This window comes from Notothenia rossii, assembly GCF_949606895.1.
Source record: "Notothenia rossii genome assembly, chromosome: 7".
NCBI classification, from domain to species: domain Eukaryota; kingdom Metazoa; phylum Chordata; class Actinopteri; order Perciformes; family Nototheniidae; genus Notothenia; species Notothenia rossii.
This window is the reverse complement of record NC_136905.1, coordinates 12,122,990-12,145,449: the sequence shown is the minus strand read 5'-3', so window position 1 is coordinate 12,145,449 and position 22,460 is coordinate 12,122,990. Positions and strand designations below refer to the sequence as shown.

General features: G+C 41.1%; 1 protein-coding gene across 2 annotated transcripts in view; it reads left to right on the top strand.

Annotated features, from left to right (window-relative positions):
• slc9a1a (solute carrier family 9 member A1a) overlaps positions 1-21,629 on the top strand; it is a 44,950-nt gene extending 23,321 nt beyond the window's left edge. The window contains exons 6-13 of one of the 2 annotated variants that reach the window (XM_079640099.1): positions 290-379; positions 3,052-3,122; positions 3,587-3,763; positions 6,505-6,631; positions 7,672-7,773; positions 8,661-8,742; positions 8,981-9,037; positions 15,751-21,629. In XM_079640099.1, coding sequence (XP_079496225.1) covers positions 290-379; positions 3,052-3,122; positions 3,587-3,763; positions 6,505-6,631; positions 7,672-7,773; positions 8,661-8,742; positions 8,981-9,037; positions 15,751-16,037 — 993 coding nt within the window. In that variant the 3' untranslated portion in view covers positions 16,038-21,629. The remainder of the gene's footprint in view (positions 1-289; positions 380-3,051; positions 3,123-3,586; positions 3,764-6,504; positions 6,632-7,671; positions 7,774-8,660; positions 8,743-8,980; positions 9,038-15,750) is intronic. The other variant, XM_079640100.1, reaches the window with a different exon arrangement.
• Positions 21,630-22,460: the final 831 nt, after the last annotated feature.

Genomic DNA, 22,460 nt, shown 5'->3' with positions numbered 1-22,460 from the left:
CCGGGAACTGTGACATCACATTGAAGTGGGGCAATACTGTACTTACGCCTGACTTGAAAGAATGAAGAAACAAGCATAGTGGATCTGTTTTAGTTATCTTCAATTGTATTATAAACCTGGAAAGAGTTGTCAGTACTCTCCACACAGAAATGATACATAACATTACAGATGCACTGTAAATCCACATTTCACTCCTGAATACTAGATAGATTGCTGATAAGAGCCTATTTCTGTGTTTTCGCTAGGGTCAGGAGGTGAATAATGATTGTTTCTCTCCTCCTTCGTGCAGGGCATGACCATCCAACCCCTGGTGGAGCTGCTGGCGGTGAAGAAGAAACAGGAGGCCAAGCGGACCATTAATGAGGAAATCCACACCCAGGTACGACCTCTCCCTGCAAACATCCTCAGTCTTCATGATCAGAAGCTGATGACTTCTTTATGGTTTAAACACATGAAAAACCCAGAGCCTTTTTATAGGGGGCGGATAAATTCAATTTACTTTGATCTTTCACCGAGATACCGTGTTTGACAACAGCAACGCATTCCCCTTTACTGTCATGTTTTGTATGATTTGATTTAGCCAACACACAGACATAAGCATTAATAGACATATGATTCAAACTCAAAACTACACTATCACTCACAAGAAGGGGAAATGAGCTACCATCGGATTGTAAACAGAGAACAGCAACAACAAGCAAATACACCAAATAATTTAATTGTGAATTCAAATGTATAGATTGAAACAAATTGAAACAACTAAATGTGAAGGGATGAATGTTTTAAAAAGCAGATAATTGTAATATCAGTAGTCCTCCAGTTACAAGCCTCTGAGGCCATTCAGGGCATCACATGCTGACTGCTGCTTCCACCTACTGGCTGTGTGGTAGTACTACACCTTATATAGTGTGCTCTACGGTGTACAGTTGCAGCATGGAAATATATATACATTTTTTCCAGCATGGTTAATATAAATCCAAATAATTAACATTTCTTAACATTTTACCATTTAGTTAATTTTAACTTGAACACACTATCTCACACACAATTGTTGGTTCTAATCCACAAGTCCCGAGTTCTGTTAAGCTATAAATACAGCTCACACACACACATACACACACACACACACACACACACACACACACACACACACACACACACACACACACACACACACACACACACACACACACACACACACACACACACACACACACACACACACACACACACACACACACACACACACACACACACAGTCCTCAGCATCTAGTATCAGGCTTTGTTTATCTACTTGACACCTCGATCCTCCACTTGTCGACGCAGTTAGTGGAGATACAGCTTGAGTTTTGCAATGAATTCCCACTCGAGCATTGACTCTGCCCAAGAAAAGTCCAAAAATTCATCATCCAAACAAAAACACAAGGTGAGACATACTTACTGTAAGTCACAATGTTTTGTAGTGAACATATTTCTGGGACAATGTAATGGTAATCAAGTGATTCGTGAACATGGGAAACAAGACAGCCCTGTTATTGCTTCACTTCCTTGTTAACTTAAGGTCGTAGGAGTCATGTTTTCTTTTTGATTCTCTGAATCAGATATGTTGGTAGAAGGACAATAACCTGAGTCTGAACAACACCTATGAATCAGTGGGAACATTGTTATTTCAGACGAATAATATTGGGAAACCAAAGTCAAAGTCATCAGTGCTCAGGGCTAGAAGAGCAGGCTCTCCTAATGGCTTCTCCTCCACCATAAACCACCGGTGATATGACCTGAGGACGCACTCCCGCTGCTCACACCGAAGCATTACCTCAGAAATAAAATGCTACCCAGTCACCTGGTTTCGAGACTATTACATTATTTACCAAATTCATACCTGTCCCACAAAGATACTGCAGATGCTTTTTATGATTTGACTTGATGTTTTTGTAACTGAGTCTAGGATGTGAAAGGCAGAAAATGCAGTTTCCCACCTTTCAAATATCAGTTTTATGTCATATTAAACTGAATATCTTGTTTTTATAGGTACAAAATATCATATATGCAGGCATTACCTTGAACTTTAAGAAGATCAATCAATACATCAGCTCATCAATTGACAAGAAAATGAACCCATAGTTACATATAATCATATAAAAGCAGTAGGAGTAGGAGATGTCAAGATGTTTGTAGTTAAAGAGGAATACACCCAGGACTCAGTATCAGTGTAACCAGGAGAACATCCTAACATTATGCTGTATATTCCCACCCTTGAGCTTCTGGACTATTTTGCATAAAGTTGCCTCTTTTGCAAACTGACCTTTTCACCCCCACCCTCGTCGCTGTGCAGCCGTTACATATATCAGTCTCTTCTGACAAGCAGAGGTAAATGATGTGGCTCCGCTTAATGATTTGTTTCCATAGTAACGCTGCATGTCAGACAGGCATCTACAGACTGAGTCAGAGCACCAGGGCTGCGGTCTGAGAAACAAATGCATTTATAAATTCCAGTGAGCAGGCGTGCAGCCACTGCTAATGAGCGCGGTCCCATCAGTCAGCTGGGTGCTTCTGGCTCTCTCCCACAACTTCAGACTTTTAGCTGCTCACCTGCTGCTGTTAGTAATGATGTTGGCTGGGAGGGGGTATTACTGGAGGAATGGTAACTGTGTTGACGCAAATGTAATGTCTGTGGTGCCTTAGTGTACCTGTAATCACAGTTATTAACATTGGTGACCATACATTATGGTTTTTAAAGCAAAAAACAAACATTTTGTCTCCAAGTACTGTACATATAAAACATTGGAAAAAGAAAAAGTACATAGAAAGTCTTTGTCAACATTCCTTTTGATATTGTACTAAAGCAGATTTAGCATGGGACCCTGGGAAGTTGTGTTTATTAGACCTACTGTAGATTAGTTTACTGGACATTTATGTATCTTGATAGGTCTGTTTTACAAAATAAATAAAATAATCCACAGAGAAGGTAAGGGTCGGATGAGTCTTTAGTTTGTTTGTCTTTTCATCAGTCTCCTTTTTAAAAAAACGTTTTGCCTCTTTTCTCCCCAGTTCCTGGACCACCTCCTGACTGGAATTGAGGACATTTGTGGACACTATGGACACCACCACTGGAAGGACAAGTATGGATTATACAGTTAACGCGTCTCAGAGTGATCGCAGTCTATCTCCGGCTCGACCTCTCATCTTACGTAGTGCTCAGTCAGTCTCGCCTATGCTGTCACTGACACAACCACTGAGCTAAGCATATATGACTCCAAGATGCAAACAAGTCTATGACATCATCTACCAAGTTTAAGAGATTTTAGGAGCTAATGCTAGCTACAATTATTAGAAGAAGGCTGGCAAAATTGCAATGCATTTTGTTGAGAGGCGTAACCAATGTTAACACTGATGGTGTCATCAACAAGTACTTCATAATGTTAAGTTGAAACAACCTGCTTGTCTATTTGCCACTTTAAACGTCTCCTTTTTGTTTGCTTCCAATATGCATTAGAGATGTACAACCTCTCTGTCATGTTCTTATTTAATGTCTGTGATTTTCCCTTGTGGTTGTTCTCATCTGTAACTCATTTCCTCCTCCCAGACTGAACCGCTTCAACAAGAAGTATGTGAAGAAGTGCCTGATTGCAGGCGAGCGCTCCAAGGAGCCACAGCTCATCGCCTTCTACCACAAGATGGAGTTCAAACAGGCCATTGAGATGGTGGAGAGCGGAGGAGGATTCAAGATGCCGTCTGCTATGCCTTCCACTGTTTCCATGCAGTAAGTGTGAGCATACACTCTGTCAGAGGTGGGAAGTAGTGGAGTACAAATACTTTGTTTCTGTACTTAAGTAAATGTTTCTGGTACCCGTAATTTACTCCACTACTTATTTTTCTGATGACTTTTTACTTTCACTTCTTACATTTTTAACACAAATACCTGTACTTTCTACTTCTTACATTTTCCAAACAGGCTGGTTCCTTTAGTTTGAATGTGTGTTTGGTGGCGTGATCATTATTATTTAGAGTCATTGCGTGCCTATTGATTTGAACACGATCCGTGTATCCATCATTTCCTGGTCTTCTCTAAAGAAGAGGGACCAATGAAAACGTTGTCATGTTGCCGTTGGTCACCATGGAAACATTCATTAGCTAACAATGACATTATTGTTCTATTAATATAAAGGGAGGTCAGGTACTCTTTAAAACAGTTGGTACTTATCGGTGCTTTTTACTTAAGTGCATTTCGAAGCCCATACTTCTTTACTTTTACTTGAGTAAACAAGTTTTATTTTTAAACACGAGTATCTGTTCTTCTACTTGAGTAAAGGATGTGTGTACTTTTGCCATCTCTGCACTCTGTCTTCTGTCACCCTCTCAGAATACCCAACTGTCCCGAATTCTTAAAGCTTTACTGATTGTTATCGCCACTTGGGGGCAGCAATATGTCATCACGTTTCAAAAGTTGAATTGGAAGAATTGTAAGCTAAAAGTTATTTATTTAAACAAAATTCCCTCACTTTTAGCTCAGATTTTTGTCTCTACAAACTCCTGGGGAAATATCTGAATCTATAGCTAGTCACTCTCTATTGCCGTATGTTATGCAGGTAGTTCCCAGCATAGTTATTATACTTTTTCAGCCAAAACAAGCTTTGAGAGTGACCTTAAATAAAAAAATGTGGGCTAGGCCGCTAATTAATGAGCTGAAACTTGCTATATATCTGCAGTAAGAGCTGACAGAAGCAATTTGATACACTGTAATTTTAAAACATTTTCATTGCAGTCAATTATTTCTTTTTTTAATACTTTGTGTTTTCTGATTAAGTAAAAGGTCTTCTTAATGCATAGTAATAATCAGTTCAACATCATCTCGGGTCCTTTTAACCGCAGTAGTTTCTGTCAAAGCTTTACATGGAACAGGAAGTAACAGTTCCTCTTTCATACGTTGTTTAATAACACACTCTATAGTCTTTTGTTTGATTTATAATACGTCAACTTTTGATTGAGAGACCGGCTAATGGATGTTAGTTCTAAGCAGCTGGTATTACATTAACAGCATTTGAATGATGGTCTCCTCTGTCATGTGTGAATGCACCAAGATGAGGAGTCTTTGCTTTTCATTATTCAGAATGCTTTTATGAATTAGATGATCCCAGTATAAATAATATTTTCTTTTTTCACTCTACCTCTATCAAATGAAGCGATAACACGAGAACAGATAAGGTCAGACCTGTCAGCTGAATGAATTCAACAGGGCCATTAAGCATATTGATACTTCACAGTTAACAAGCCACTAGCTATTAGTCTTCTGATCATTACATAGAAGGAGAAAATAATTAAAGGTCACCTATTATGCAAAATCCACTTATTCATGTCTTTTCTACATCAACATGTGTCCCCTCTGTGTAAAGAGACTCTGAAAGTTTCAGGAAAAAAGATTCTCTCTCTTTTTGTCCTGATCTATTTATATAAAAACCTGTCTGAAAAGGAGCTGATCAGATTTTGTCCACTTTACGATGTCATAACTATTTTTTGGCTTGTGTAACCGTTAGCCAATCACCAACCAAGGTAACCCCCCCCCCCCCTCACACACACCTTATCACCTGAATATCCTCCTATACCTCATTCACACCAACGGTGTTTCAGGGCCGGTTCGGAGCTGGAGCTTGAAAAGCACCGGGTTTTCCTGTTCACACCGCAGCAGAGCAGCCTCTTAGCTCCGGAATCCGGTTTGTTTCAAGCACCAAAAAATTGTCCGGCCAGAGCAAAAGCACCACATACGTCATGCTTACGTCGAGGCGGGGGCAGAGACAGGATCAACTCCTGAACAACAACAAAAAACCAGCGTTGTATCCAGTTTGTACACAACGATGGAGAAACTTAACAAGCAGCAGTGATCCACTGAAGAGACCAGTTACCTACCGGGAATCTGGTCTTCCAAAGAGGTACAGATGAAGCTGGAGCACAATCGGCCATTGTTGTTGTTGTCGGTGTGAGTTGTGAGGGGTTTCCGCGCGGTTTGGCTTTATGAAGCAGGCACGCAAACGGGTACGTCATGACGCAAACGATGACGCAGCACCAGTCGGACTCTGGGCAGTGTGAAAAGAGCCGGAGCTAAACCGAAGAACCGGTTCTGAACCTGAAAAGCTCTAGCACGGAGCTTGAACCGGAGTTGCGTTGGTGTGAATGAGGTACTAGAGCACCATTGTGTTCTTTTTAACCAAATCTCTCTCAGAGGGGCGTGGGGAGTGGCTCCTTATTTTCATCTAAAGTAACAGACAGAGAATCAGCACTTTAGAAACAGGGCTGAAACAGAGGGGATTATGGGATGCTACAATGACCTGTTTGGTGTTTGGAGTCAAACACTTCGGAGACATGTTTTGTATATATCTGAGACCTATAATATATTGATGAAAAACCGGATAATAGGGGACGTTTAAGATAACTGGGGTGTTGTTATTGTCTGTCATGTGTGTCTGTAGTACAAACACGCATAATCCTAACTTGTGTTATATTTCTCAGGAACATCCAGCCCAAGAAGCCTCCTCCTGCCAAGCCTGCAGAGAAAGCTCCGTCCCAGCTGTCTAAAGGCCGAGAGGAAGAGATCAGGAAAATCCTCAGGAGCAACCTGCAGAGGACACGGCTGAGGGTAACACCACTTTATGAGCAATAAAGATGTATTGCCTTATATTACTATATTACTGAGAGCATTTGACTATTCATATTGATTCTCACTGGTTATATGGGACTATAGTAGGGATGCACGATATTGGAAAAAAAACTGACATTGCGATATGAAAACATACAGGAATGGAAGAAAAGACAGGTTTTTTTGTCCGCAAACCATCCTTTCTTGAACTTTAATGCTATACAATTAGTAGTTTTCTAACTATCTTTAACCGAATGAAGGATTTTAGTCACGGACGTCTGGATCTTAAGTTATCAGAGCAACAAGCTGAGCTAGCTCGGTTAGCAGCGCCGAACTGCCCTGGAGAAACACATGAAACTACTTTATTCAGTGTTTTTACCTTTAATCACCCGGTTCGTTTGTTTTGGAGATTGTGATTGGTGGTTTGCTGTCACTCACTCAAGTACCCCTGACATGAGAGACGCTCGAGTTTTCCTTATTTAGCAAGCAGCAAAAGAATTGTAACATGACGTGTTTGAGTTAATTTGCCTACTTAATATCGCACGTCCTAAAAACAATATGCGATCGCGATTATCGTCACGACACGATATATCGTGCCGCCCTAGACTATAGTATTGGTTTTACAGAGTTAGAATTCAATCAGTAGCTCTACTCATACATTAACCAATTCTGACTTTGATTTTTAGGGACCGAAAAATTGTAATTGATTTAACGAGAGAATTCTCATTGATTTAAAACATCAATGTTCCCTTTAACATATTTTCTGCAGGGCCTTGAGATAAACAGAAACAAACAGTGCCACAACTTTCTATTTTATATATATTCTATCCGTTAATCATTAAATTATCATTGTGGTTTATTATTCTGTGAGCGTTTTTCTTTAAACTCAAGCTTATTTGAGTATACCAACAAATCCTCATCCTCTTCTTACATCTGTAATACTCATCAGTTAAATATCAAAAGCTGCCACCGGGAGCAGTGAAGACTATATCTTGGGAACAGAATAAACTGAGTTGTTTCATTTGTGTTTCCTCTCTCAGCTGCGCTCCTACAACAGACACACTCTGGTGGCTGATCCGTTCGAGGATGGCATCGATGACTTACTCATCAAGAAGCAGAAGATGATCGAGCTGGAGAAGAAGGTATGATTATTATTATTATTATTATTATAAATATGATGTTATCAGTCTCTGTGAGGGTAATGGCTCAAATCACAATCAGTCTGAGGCACCAACCTGCTGTGTCGAATGTTATTGACACACACACACAGCTAAAGGTAAAACACATGCTGTTGATTAGCCAACGCCAAAGGAGACTATCTGTAATAAGATAGGTGTGGTACACAGAGACTGTTTTTTTATTTGGTGAATAACAGAAGATGTTATGATGCAGGATGAAAAAGGCAAACGCATCCAAATCGGAGGAAGAGCAGCTCTTCTCCTTGTGTACCGGCAGCAGTTACATGATTCAGCCCAAAACTATGATTTATATTCCAATTAAAGTCCACATTCAGTCCCCGTAATTCATTTCCTCGACACAAATGGGGGCTGATGTATTCACGCAGTTGGGCGTCTCCAACACAAACTTCTGTTCCATCAGCCTGTAATTACATAATGAAAACCGACTCTTGTTTTTGGGAAATGAAATGAGCTAGAAGCCAGTGCAGACTCGAGAGGCTTCCTGCAGAGAAAGCAACAAATAGTTTTAATGAAGTGCCTCTAAGATGTTGATTAATGATGAATCTCTGAAACGCTTTAGTTTGGCTGCTGTGAAAACAACATGTGTGTTTAGGAGGCGTGTGGTGTAGTGGGTTGCGCGTTGGTGTTCGGATCAGGGGGTCACAGGTTCAAACCCCACTGCAGTCAGCATGTCGTTGTGTCCCTGAGACACTTCACCTCAAATTGCTCCTGTGGGGATTGCCCACAGTATTGAGTATGTAAGTCTCTTTGGATAACAGTGTCTAACAAGTGACATGTAATGTAATGTTTATTTTAAAACATAAACGTATATTTTCCCTGTGTTTTCCCAGATTAAAGACATGAATAACTACCTGACGGTGCCTGCTGCTCCCCCCGACTCCCCCACCATGTGTAGAGCCAGGCTGTCCTCAGGTAAACTCATCCGTCTTAGCTGCAGCCAAACACAAACACTCAGCAGAATGTTTTCCATGTCACTGACGACACCCAAAGCAATGTTATATTTTGTCGGGCTCACAACCTTTACAAACCAATAAACACTGCAGGAAGCACCGCGACTGTTCACTGCTGCAGAAATAGATATTCACCCCCTGATGGAAATATGTTTGCACGAGGCTCCCAGCATGTAAACCAGTGTGTGGTTTCATTTTAGGCAAAGATACTGATTTCAAACCTGCTCAGCAGCAAAAGGGAAACAAAACCGGGCCAGGTATGTAGTGAGTGTAGAGAAGATTCATTTTGACTTGATAACCCAACAGCAATCCTAACATGCATGTGTCAATCATGTTGCTTGGTAACATTCATTAATTATTCATCACTAACAAAAGCGATCTCATGACATGGCCAAGTATGGATGATTCATTATAGCTGAGAAACAAACCCAGCTGTCTAGATTAGAGTCAAGCATGATGTGTTATAGAATGTCAGCTTCCCATTTAGTAAGGGAAATATATGAAAATCTGCAAACTAAATCCTTACCAATCAATTTCTTCACTAATGTGTTTGTAAAGGTGTGTAGTAAGATGTATTAAAAAGTTGAAGTTCAAATCCTGTATGTTTTTTCGTAACAACTGCTCAAAGTTGAGGTACCGAATACCGATTTTCGAAAAATCTAAAATGTTCTGTTTGGCCTTGGGTAACTTGTGAGGGGTCAAACTAGGGGTTTTTCATGATTCTGAGTTGATTGCAATCATGTATTTTTCACTAAAATCATTCCTTGGTTGAAAAAAGGCCACGCCCACTATTATATTTAAATTCAAAAGTAGCTTTATTTGTAGTTACAAATAGTTACAAGTGCTGATCACTTCAGGAGTCAATCTCTGAGTCTTCTCCAGACTCACCACCATCATGACCACAATTCTTGCATGAAATTCCTCCACATGCTGAGATGCACTTAACGCCATTCCTCTTGCAGCTGCACCGCCGGTTGCTGCAATCTCCGTTACAGTTGCAGCTTGTGAACTGCAGTAGCTCCTCAGGAGCCATGGGGTCTAGTGTTGGGACTGGCTCATAGCCATGTACACCTAATGTCCATCCATAGTCACTGGGGTTCAGAGACATACTCTGCAGAAGGATCCAGTCCTGGGTTTGTAGGTAGGAAACCGTATCACAACCAGTGAAGGCGTGACAAAAGAGCAGGTAGCATATCTCTCTTTCAGAGAGAGCTTCGCGGATCCTTCTGACATCATAAGAGCCCTTTGATGTTGTGAAGAAGAGTGGATGGTTGGTGCTTGGAATATGGTGTACTAGCATCACCAGCACATCTGCATCTTCCGCCCGCACCTGAAAATAGAACAAGATATGCAAAGCGTGTTGCAATATACATATATATATGTTTGAATACTCAAGAGTGAAAACTTTTGTTTCCAAAATAGGCTACCTACACAAATGCTACTAACCTCAACAGAGTCATCTGTAGCAGTGGCCAATGCCTCTCTCACAATCGAAGTGTCAGCATCATTGTCACACTGCTCCACTGTGATGTTATGTCTTCTGAATGTTGAAGAGAGGAGGTGGATTAGCTCACTCTTGTTATTGGTGTTGTCCAGGAACTTTGCTCTTGGTGTCCAGTGTATCTTATTCAGTCGAATCTGGAGATCACAGCATGACTTCTTAGTGCACCGGATGTGGTCATGATCTTTTGGTGATCGGCTGTAGCCATCAAAGACCACAATGGTCTTCTGAGAGCGGCGGCCAAGACACTGTACGTAGCTCAAGTAACTGTTGGCAATCTCCTGCCAAGTCTGACCTTGTTCCCACTTTACCATGTAGAGAAGCCATCCGCCATCAACTACAAGAGTGGAGCAGGATTGGTTAGTGAAGTCAAGCGGATCAGTTTACTCCTTCAGGCTAGTCTTGGAAAAGCCTGCCTTGTTCGCCTTGTTCATTTTCTGATCTTTATTGCTGAAGAGGGACAATGGGAAGGGAGTCAGCTCATACGCCAAGCTTGTCTCAACTGTCATATCCCGTTGGGCAAAAATGATCAGTCGGTTGAACAACTTGAGTGAGTCAAGGTGTATCTTCTTCTCGTTGATCTTGGGAATCTTTCTGAGTGATGACAGGGCTTGTACCTTTGACTTCACTTCCATGGTCGATGTCACTGACTGTCCATCCAGCTTGATCTGCATCTCTCTCCCTATTTCTGCTGCTATCTCAGCATCGACTGGGTCATCTCCTGTGCTCCTGAATCCTGTTGAGAAAGACACAAGCAACTCCTTGTCTCGATCGGGGTCGAATGGGTTGTTCTCTTCAAACCATTGGAGGGCAAGGTCAATTGCTTCAGCATCTCTCTTCATCTGTCTTTTGCCAAGGTCTCTGTGGAGCGGAGCATGTTTCTTGACACTTTCCTCCATGCGCTGGTTGACATTGGAGAAGTGATTAAGGGTGAGCACCCAGCACTTGTGACCAGAATCACTGTCTCATCCTCCCTCTGCTCAGTCCACCTTCTGACTTGGCTGACTTCATCAATGTCTGCTCGATACAGATGTCACACCAGGTGCCGGACCAATCATGGCTGGAGTAACGGACGACATGGTTTCCATGGGCAGTGAAACTTTCGAATGTCTCCTTTTAAGCAGGCAAAGTTTCAAGTTGCTTCATGAGTTGACAGTACAGCCGTGCACCCTTGGCATATTGATGATGCCCTGCAGCCGCAAAGATGTCCAGCATCCTGTTAACAATGCAGCACAGATGGCCGTTGTGATCTGCAAGCCGCTCAGTTCTGATGAAGACCTTGATCACATCTACTATGTAGTGGTACTGCACCCAGAGAGCAGGCATTCTTCCTCCTTCAGCAAGTCTTTTGAAGGTTTCTTCAAACCGCTGTTCAAACAGTGCCACTACTGGATCTGTGTGTCTGGCTCCCATCTTCCCATCAGCTACCTTCTCCATGAAAGTCCTCATTTCACCGAGTTCCTCCTCGGGGAAGGCATGTTTCATGATGTGCTGATAAATGGCTGCATCGATGAGGAGGTGAGCACGGATTGCCTTGTCAAAACATCCTCCATCCAGGATGTGGTTGGCTGTCGTACTCCCTGGATAGATCAGCTGGATCAGCTCCAGTAGTCCAGAATCCTCCATGATGTTTCCAATGGATCCAAGGTAGGACTTCAGCAGGTGAAATCCACCCAACCTCGGAATGATAGGTAGATTTGTCTGTTTTATGATGTCCACAGCCTTCAGCCAGATCGGAAGATCGAATGTCACTATAGTGACTCTGTCTGCAGAGAGCCGCGTGCACTCTTTGAGAGTGGTGAAGATGTTGTTGAGGTCATTAGGGTCACCTTCAATGATTGGGAGGTAGTCGATCTGTGTGCGCTGCTTGACGTCATCTGCATGGATACTCTTCATCCAGCCATTCCAGTTGGAGTGTGGGAACTCAGCATCCTGGGCTTTGATCACCCACCCTGCTGCCCAGAGTGTATCGCCCGGAGTGAGGAGTAGCTGGTCTTGTGTCACAGAAGAGGCAAGCTCAGTAATGGGAAGAAATGTGATGGTGTTTATCCCTGTCCTTGTTCTGTTGGTGAATGGAAGAATCTTCACTTCAGCTCCTCTGAGGATCTTAGCTTTGTCAAGTGCCTTCAACTTCACTCTTTGGACAGCTGCTGTCGTCTGGGGATCTGGCAAAGATGGTGCCGGAGAGGTGACTTTGATCCAACCCATTGAATAGAAAGGAGTGTTTCCCTGAATAGAGACAATGTTTAAATCTATATTGTCTCCGACAAACTGAGTGAATACATTGGTTGTTTCCCCAACCTCCATGGCCTCCATGACCACCCGATTGTCATGGCTAGTTTCACTTCCACTGGCTGTCATAAATGATAGATCCTCAAGTGCAGAGTCAACCGCAACCTCATCATCGATCTGCTCATCCGTTTCTTCCACAATGGTATAAAGAGTATCAGAAGTATCTTGGATGCCATCTCCATTCCTGTCATTAAGGAAGCACTATTTGTAGTTTTGTGTCTCGGAATATGACTCTGTGTATCCAAGCTGGTGTAACTCGTTCAGCATCTATTTTGACCCATATCTATGATCAAGTTGTATGGCAAGCCCCATCTGGTATGGCAAAACTCCTGATCGAGGCCGACAGGCCTTTATGAAGTTCTGCCCCCAAATGGCTACTCTTTCGTCTTCACTATTGGCCTCAGGAACATCTGAGGACTCTCAGGAACAAGAGCCAGCTGACTCTGGAGGTCAGTCATACTGTGTGCTGTGGGGTATGACTTTGGGTCTAGATCGACCATGGCAATGTTGTTGCATTTGAACTTTAGTGCAGTCTTTATGATCTGAGTCTTCTCATCTCCATGCTCAAGATTAGCATGATGCTCTCGCAGAATGTTGTCTGTGTCATCTTTGAGGCAGAGCACATCTGCCCTTCTCTCCTGTGATGTGAAATACAAGGTGTCTGTCATGGAATTTATCTTGGAGTTTCTTCTTTAGCCAATACTTTGAATAAGAGAGGCTCTTATCTGGTGACGGATCAAACTGCTGTAGCTTTTCGTGGACTTGGTCAAGAGTCCTCACCCCATGCTCGAGTTCTGAGTCTAACCAATCACAGAATTCAACAAAAACAGCCTCTCGTTCCTCATCAATTTTCTTTTGTCCTCTCTTCCTTTGTCCTCTATCTTCAGTCTTGGAGTAATGGCCACCTGTCTCAAAAAGAGTTTTGCAGCGCAAATGGTACAGGGTTTCTTCTGCCACAAGGTCATTGATCCCTTCCAGACGTCCAACAACTTCAGTGCCCCAGTCATCCCCGCGAATCTGTGCTGTCTTCCGCAAGCTTGCCTTCAGTCTATCTGCAGTCAAATGATCTGGCACTCTGTATCTCTTTCTAGCTTCCTCTGGTCGAGTTTTGTAGATCTGTGCAGGTTGGTTGCAAAGAATGCATACATTCTTGTACAGAAGCTGAACGGACCGTGAAATTGTAGAACTGCATGCAGAAGCTGCACTGAAGTCAGAGCAAGTGCGTCTTCTCTTCTTCTTAGCTGCCTCTTTCTCTGCCTTTAATGTTTGGCCTGAGTTCTTGGTGACTTCAAGAAACCTGTTGTATAAATCATCTTTACACTTTTTGTGGTACCTGAGTCTTCCTATGTTCTGAGCCTCCTTCAAACGCTCCAAAATCTTAGCATTTTCAACTACTTGTGCTTGTTCCAAAAAAGTAGGGTAGCCTTTAGGAGTTGGCTGTATCAGCCTCTGAGCTGGTGTCTCCGGGCTTTCACAGATGAAACTATTTAGCAAAGGTGGAGTCGAGTCTTCATCCATACTGCTAGACTAATATGTCCTACAAAGTAGAATAAACATTGTATTATTCAGTCATAATATCATTATTTTGTGACATTAAAGACAATCTCATGTACAGTAGATGATTAACATTGTAATAGATATTATTGCAAAGGAAAATAGAAGATCTGCTTCACAGTAACGTTAAACACAAAAGATCCTGTCAGAGACAATACACCACTGTAACCTAATGGGCCAGAAAGCTAGCATTCAAGAAAATCAAATGATCATAAGATTCAGTTTGAGGTGTGTAATACATCATGGTAGTTGCCTAATCATGGAGTAATACATCATGGATTTAACGTTAGCTAGCTAACCATGTTGCTGCGCCTACTGTTACACAGCTAACAAGTAAGCAAAGTTGACAACTAATCATGGAGTAATACATCATGGATTTAACGTTAGCTAGCTAACCATGTTATTGCGGCTACTGTTACACAGCTAACAAGTAAGAAAAGTTGACAACTTGTACAGTATGTTACATTTCATTAGCAAAGTAGTGACATGAAATATTTCAAGTTAAAAATGTAGATAATACTTACATATCAGGCGTAAAAAGCAGTCTGTCCATGATCAAATGAAGGTTGAAAATGGCTTCAGCATGTTAACTCTAAACATCCTCACTCTGAATGCCAACCAACTAGCAGCTACCACTAAACAATAATAAGTCCTAAAAGGGCAAATAGTAAAATAATCAAACAATTTTTATGCTAGCAGTGGAAAGGCATTATGAGGGGGGGGGGGCGAGCAGGAAAGGTGGGCGTGGCCGTTTTTCCACAAAGGAATGATTTTAGTGAAAAAGAAATGATTGCAATCAACTCAGAATCATGAAAAACCCCTAGTTTGCCCCCTCACAAGTTACCCAAGGCCAAACTGAACATTTTAGATTTTTCGAAAATCGGTATTCGGTACCTCAACTTTGAGCAGTTGTTACGAAAAAACATACAGGATTTGAACTTCAACTTTTTAATACATCTTACTACACACCTTTACAAAGACATTAGTGAAGAAATTGATTGATAAGGATTTAGTTTGCAGATCGGTCAAATATCTGATAAAATGCCCTTACTAATTGGACATTTTAAAGGTTCAGTGTGTAGGATTTGCAAGAATTATTGGCAGAAATAACTGTTTTCATTAGTAGATAACCACCTGAACAGTATTAGAGTCCATGTTAACATTCTGTGGTAGTGCTAAGGTCTGTCTGAATTTCATTGTTTCTTAAATATTCATTATTGTAAGCATGGCCTCTGAGTTAGGTGAAGGTCCTAGAGAATACCACAGACTTTCACTCTGAGGATCACATACCTCTGTGAGGGAAAAGCAAAGTGATATTCAGTTGCTTGCATTCTGCAACCTCACCACTAGATGTCACTAGATCCAACACACTGAACCTTAACTAGAGGTGAAATCATTTCCAGCATGTGCTGCATTGTAAATCGTTGTGGCGTTATTTCTGTTGTGTAGTGAATATTTGTAAAGGTCTTGAAGCCCCCTGTTGTCCTGTGTGTGCAGTGATCGTTCATATTTAGATGTGTTGACACCATTATTTGTGTTTTTATGCACGCTCATGGAATGAAGACAAACGTATTTAAAGCCTTCTTCATGAAGCTAACTAACATGTCCTCCTCCTGCCTGTAGACCCTCAGTCTTACAGAGCCAAGCCGGATTCGGACAGCGTGCCGACCTTCCAGGTGGACCTGGCCTCCCCTCAGTCTCCGGACTCCGTCAACGTGATGGATGAGTTCAGACGGGCCGGCCAGCAGCGGGGGGGGGTGAGGGGGGAGGAGGACCAGGGCCTGATGATGAGGCCTCACAAAACAGGTGAGGGAGCCGATGGCAAAGATCCTCAGAAGCTGACGAGGTGCCTCAGCGACCCCGGGCCCGGCGCCGACGAGGAGGAGGAGGACCAGCCCTTCCTGCCTTGATCCAGCTGGATGTGGGGGGGTCAGCCCCCCCCCCCCACCCCATCACTAATCAGAGAGACGGCTGCTTCACTGCTCCAAATATTCTCTTTGGTTCAGAAACCAATCAAGCCAAAACTGCTAACGCTGTACGAAAACCAGACACACAAAGCAAAAGGAGTCTGAGAAGAGCCATTAGTTTGTTTTTATCATTGCTCTTTATTTTTCTAAGACCGGATGCAAACAGCTGCTATCTGAGAGACGGTGGAGTTTGTGGTTGATAGCCTGAGACATTCAGCAAAGAACTATGCATAACCAAAGGCTTGGACTGCTTTAGTGTCAGACAATGTCGTTTTTACCTTTTTAGTTTTGTTTTACTTCCGTGTTGGGTTTTTTGTTTGTTCATGATTTTTTTTTTTTTATTCTGTCTCTATTTGAGACATTCTGGGCCTCCAGATAAACAAAGCAAACTGCTTCATCCAATCCTTTCATTTCAAACATTGGGTTTAAGGTGCTTGTTTTAATCCAACATCTCACTGAAACTCTTCTTTCTTTCTGTCACTTGAAATAGCTGGATATTCAAACTTTAAATAGTAGCTAGGTTCACATATTTTGCCTTACTTTATGTAAAACCTTTCACTCGGTGCATTTTAAACTTGCGTTCTATTTATTTCAGGGGTTCTGTTTGAAATCACGTTTGTGTAGATGTTTTCAGTCGTGCTTACAGACCTGCAGCCTCGTTTATCGGCTGTGGAGCGAGTTGTCTGGAGTTGAAACATTCCTTACTCTTTGCTTTTCCGACCCGTAGAGTAAAGCTGCGTGTTTGGGAAGCTCGTGAGACAGAAAGTGATGCAGCACAGATGTTTTGATGTCATTGATCATGCTTGATTCCCCCGGTCTTCTGAAGTTAAAGCACATGTTGTCATCATGTCACGTTTCGGTGTAGATGTTTTACCTCCATTTTAAGCACCCTTTAAAACTCACTAAAGGTCGAGTTATCAGTAGTAGATGTCGCTCTTAATATAGATGTAAAGAATAAGTGTCCATCTAACTTCACACTTCTTATATCTTAAACTAATATCTGGTTTTATAATATCAAACTAATTCATATTCACTTTCTTGCCTATTTGCATTCTCTTTTTTTTGTTTTTGAAATAAGCATCTGTGCTCTCCATCACTGCTCAGATTGTTACTCAAGTGAAGGGTAGCTTGTACAATCCATCCACACCTCTAAACCTCTTGAGAATGTCGGCATATCCTGGCAAAAAAAAGTCATTCTATGCAGCAAAGATGTGTAAAATATGTAAATGAATTATGAGAACCTATACTTATAAATTCCCTTTTTAAAACTAAAGTCTTGTAATCTTGCACCACATTGAGGCAAACCACTGCGAAAATCCAACACGGGCATTCAAATAAGAATTTTTGCAAGGAGAGTTATCTGCATGCAGGAATACGTTAATTAATGTGTTGTACAGTGTGTCAAATATGGTATCTTTTATACACGGCTGCTCGGTGAATTAGAGTATCGTATCAATCGTATCAGAGTAGTAGTGGTAGTGGTGGTCTAATGGATAGTGAGGTGGGCTGAAGATCGGAAGGTTGTGAGTTCAAATCCCGCCAGGAACACCACCACTAGTGTGCCCTTGACTAAGGCACTTAGTCACTCCAGGGAGAATGTCCCTGTAATCGGTAATTGTAAGTCTCTCTGGATAAAAGCATCAGCTAAATGTAATGTAATGAGTTGTTGATTCATGTCCAATTGAACATCTTGTCACACAGCAGCCCTATTTAAGAAACAATGAAATTCAGACAGACCTTAGCACTACCACAGAATGTTAACATGGACACAAATACTGTTCAGGTGGTTATCTACAGCCCAAAAAACTGATTGTAAACCCGACAAGTACTCCTTCAATCCAATCCAACTTTATTTATATAGCTCATTCAATGACAACAGAGTTGACCAAAGTGCTGTACATCAATATATATATAAAAAAGGAGCATAAATACATATAGACAAAAGGAAACGAATGTAAAAGCACAAGACAATAAAACCATACTCAGAGTGAAAACCCTCATACAAGATGTACAAATATTTTAAAACACAAACAATATAGAAAACCCCAATTTGGAAAACACAGACTGATACGTCTTCTACAAAAGCACGGGAGAACAAGTAGGTCTTTTCACACAATGATTATTATATAAATTCACTGCAGGAAGAGAGCAGTTCCTCCCTCCTACAGGCCATCCAAAGAACTTCCTAATGAAAGCAAACTTCATCACTGAAACACAACCATTCTCACTGCTCCAGTGTTCTATCTGTTAGCGACCATTGAAACCTTCCTGATCCGCTTCCACCCTGAAGGCTCACTTTACAGCAGAGGGGAACGAGCAGAAACGTTTCGCTCTGTTCTCTGAAGCATCTGTTGCTATGGTTCACTTAGCGAGTATAAATCCAGATGTGCAAATGTTAAAGTATGAGCGTGTTCGCAGGGTGTTTTGTCCCTTTTTATTATCCCTGCTGCTTCCAAATTCCTAAATGGATAATTGCAGCTGAGAGATGGGGGGGGGGTCAGAGCCTTAAGCATCTCATTTCCCTGTCTGGTCCAAATTGAATTTACCGTCTGAAATGTCAGCGCGTGTGTAGAAGTGCCGCAGTGGAGATTGGCTCTAACAGAGAAGGGTTGTTTGAAAGCCAGAAGTGACAAGTTGAATGACGCTTCCCACACCCCCCCCCCCCCCCCCCCCCATCTTTAAATCCTGCTTTTATCGCTGCTTAAAGGACAGAGATATTTCCACACAGCGTATGATTTATGCTTTCATTTATCCTCCCGCAGCTCAAAGCTCTGATAACTCTTCCTCTCCGTCTGTGAGTGGTCGTTTAATTTGCTGCTGGTAGGAATATTTCTAAAATGTCGGCCATTTGACTTCCATTTAAAGTCAGTTTGTTGCCCATTTCCCAAAATAGATATTGGGGGATGTGATCAAATATAAGGGGACAAACTCCTCTCTTTTCGAATTAAAACAATCCTCAAAACAACAGACAATTAAATCCCTCATTACTTTACATGATTCCAAAGACTATCATTTCAATTTTTTTTACAGAAACACTATTTTCATACTATTCTTTTTCAAACCAAATGCATCTCTTTGGGCAAACATTCTCAAACCTCGTGGGGGAATGTTTGGTTCAGGAAATCTTTAATCTGAAGCCATACGGTACAGCCTGTAGAAGAACCTATTGCATTGTATTATAATGTCACATACATGTCATATTGCCTTTGTTTTGCTACACTGGATGTCTCTCCACAGCGCTGAAATGTTTTAAGTCTGGCACTTGTGTTCATTGAATGATCCGAACTGAACTACAAACACTGTTGCCTCACCAGCATTCACTTCAGCTTTACGTTTTTCTATACTTTGTGCTTCATTTCTTTAACTGCTTTGTTGTTTAATTATTTTTGCTATACCTGGATATATATGTACCGTGTTTTTATTGTCAAATGCTTTATCTGGACACATTTGCGCATTACATCACTCCATGTGCTTTACAAACGTTTTTAGGCTTAACTGTGGGTTTTTGTGTTTAACTGTACTCAAAATGCATTTACCACCCAAACTTTAAGCTGTGGAGTTCAAAGAGGCAGCATTTACAGCTAGTAAGACTTAGATTGTTCCACTTGGAAAAGAAAGGTTAAGGCATTCGCTACAAGCAGCTTGCATGCAGACAACTCGGAAAGCCACACTGAAGTTCTTGCATGTTTTTAGATTTTTGTTTTTTCCCAGGAAACCATACGTTTCTATTCACTCAGCAGAGCACAACAAAACTTGCTTCAGATCGCCTTAAAGGTCTGTTATAGTAAATAACTAGTAGATAGATTTACACTCTCACATTTAATACAATCATTGTCCTATGTACATCAAAATAATGTTTTTGGGGCTGTTTCACCTGTTCGTACTGGAGAGAAAAGTGGGGTTCAATTTCAAAAGTCTTCATTCTGTTTGAAAAGGCATTTTTAAGTCTAAGTGAACATACTGTATGAGGCTTCAGCAGTCTGAGTTTAACAAACCAAGCAGATGTCCTTTAGTATGAAAGTCCCCCTTTACTACCCTTTTGGAAGATATGTACTTTTATTTGGTAAACAGCATTTTGAATCAAACCTTATTTGTCCCCCGTGACTTACACTGAAAATACTTCAGGAGGGAATCTTTAAAGGAGGCAGTATGAAATGGAAAATCAATCGCTTCCACTGAAAAAAAATGTAATGTACATAATGGGCACGACACGTCAACATTATTTTACAAAAGTAATTTGGGAAAAACACAGATACAAAATCCTAGCTACAATTACAGTGTGCTCAGAAAACTGTTCTCACTCATTTGGTTACATGATTCGCTCTGCTGACACATGCAAAAACTCCTTTCAGTACTGTAGGATTTCAATGGCCTAGCAGTAAAAGGCAAACAATCACATTACCATTTGACCCTCTCCAATTACAGGCAGTTATTACAGGATGACACACACACCACACACACACACACACACACACACACACACACACACACACACACACACACACACACACACACACACACACACACACACACGTCCACCCAAAGACTGTTTTCTTCCTTCCTTTACCTCTTCGTTCTCCACATTTTCACACCACAACGAGCACTTTAACAAAGCTGGACCTTTATCTCAAAACACCGATGTTGAAGAGAGCAATAAGTGGCTTTAATGTAGTGTACACATTGTGCATGGTTATTATCAGGTGACACATCACAGGGAAAAGGGATGTATTTCATGATGGGCCTAATAAGCGGGTGCTTGGGGTTTTCAGTCCGAAATCAGAGAGGGTTTAAATCCCAGTGAATGCTATGACTTCAAGGTGGGGTAGGTAAGTTTGAGAAACCGGCTCGAGATACACTTTTTGTTATATTCCATGGAATGCTCTTAACATCCCGATAGCAATGAATATCTGAAGTGCTTTGACAAAAAATCCATAAAAAGATTTCATCAGTGGAAGCCGTGGTACTGTAAAAAGCACGACCAATCATTTTAGTCGGCCCGGCTAAAGTAACTGGATGGCCTACCTGCCTGTCAGCCTTCCATCTGAGCTCAAACTTATCTCGTGCCCTCATTGGTCATGTGCGTGTTCGTGTGTGTTGGAGGAGAGGCTCTGTAAGGAAGTGGCAGATTTCTTCCGGCTGTGTATTTTCAAATTCTAGCGCACTCAAGCTGGTTTCTCCAAAACGACCTGCCCCACCTTTAAGAGTGGATTATATTTCCCTTTAATTCTTTGTCTGTTTTATTCATCTTCATGTGCTTGAATTAATGTGTCAATTTCAATTTTGCAATAATTAAGAGGTTTTTATTGTTTTATATACACATAAATGGGAATATATATATATATATATATAAAGAGAAAAATGTATTAGAAATTAATTATAATAATGTACAAATCTGAATCTGAAAGTTAACACGTGTGCACTTTCTTGTTGATTAATCTATAGCTTTCAGCATTCCATTCCTGTAATGACCAGTGAACTAACAAGAGAAACGACGTCAGAAACTATATACCAAATTAAAGTTTTACTTTATAGCAATGATGTGTCAACGTCTCATGATTCCGGAAAGATGTATCTGTTGTTTTCGACCAAATAACAGCATTAATAAAAGTTGGTTAAGGCTTTTCAGTATCCTTTAATCTGAGGACTATACTTAAAGAGGCACTGTAATGCATGTTGGGCTTTCCCTTTGTGTGCATGTTAATGGTCTGCAAAGGCTAAAATCCCTAAATTCAAAGTTCCTATAACTTATGTGATTGGATTATAATTTTGTATGCATTTTTTGTTATTCACTCTTTGTTTTGTATATAGAACGTGACTGTTACTTCCAGGTGCAGCTACAACCAGGCTGTAGTTTATTTTCCTTCCATAAGTACACCTTTTTATACTATACATTATGTACTTGATTTTTAGGTTTTTTAAATCGTAATTTCCAACAACGCACTATAGCTGTCGGCTAAATGCTGTGATATTGAAATATAACGTAACATAAATTGAAATGAACAGATTAGGCATAACTGTAAAAGTAAAAACTTTGCAGGTATGTACTCTTGCTGGTGTGCCTTTAACCCTGTAAGGCCCACTGTTGTAATTTTACAACATTACTTTAAGCTATCCTAAAAATGTCAGTAAATATATATATTTTTTTAAAGACTACATTCACATAGTCAAACGGTCCTTTTGTTCAGCCTCACAATGCTATTGGGTTGTACATGTGTTTATAGGTCCTGCCCTCTGGCACCGAATCTTCAAACTTCTCAATCTTCAAACGAGCAACATCTCTTTTTTTTATTGGACTGGATGTGTCAGATTCAAGTATGTAAAATGCCTCAAATGTTTTTCTGATTATTACAATGTTTAGAACATGTA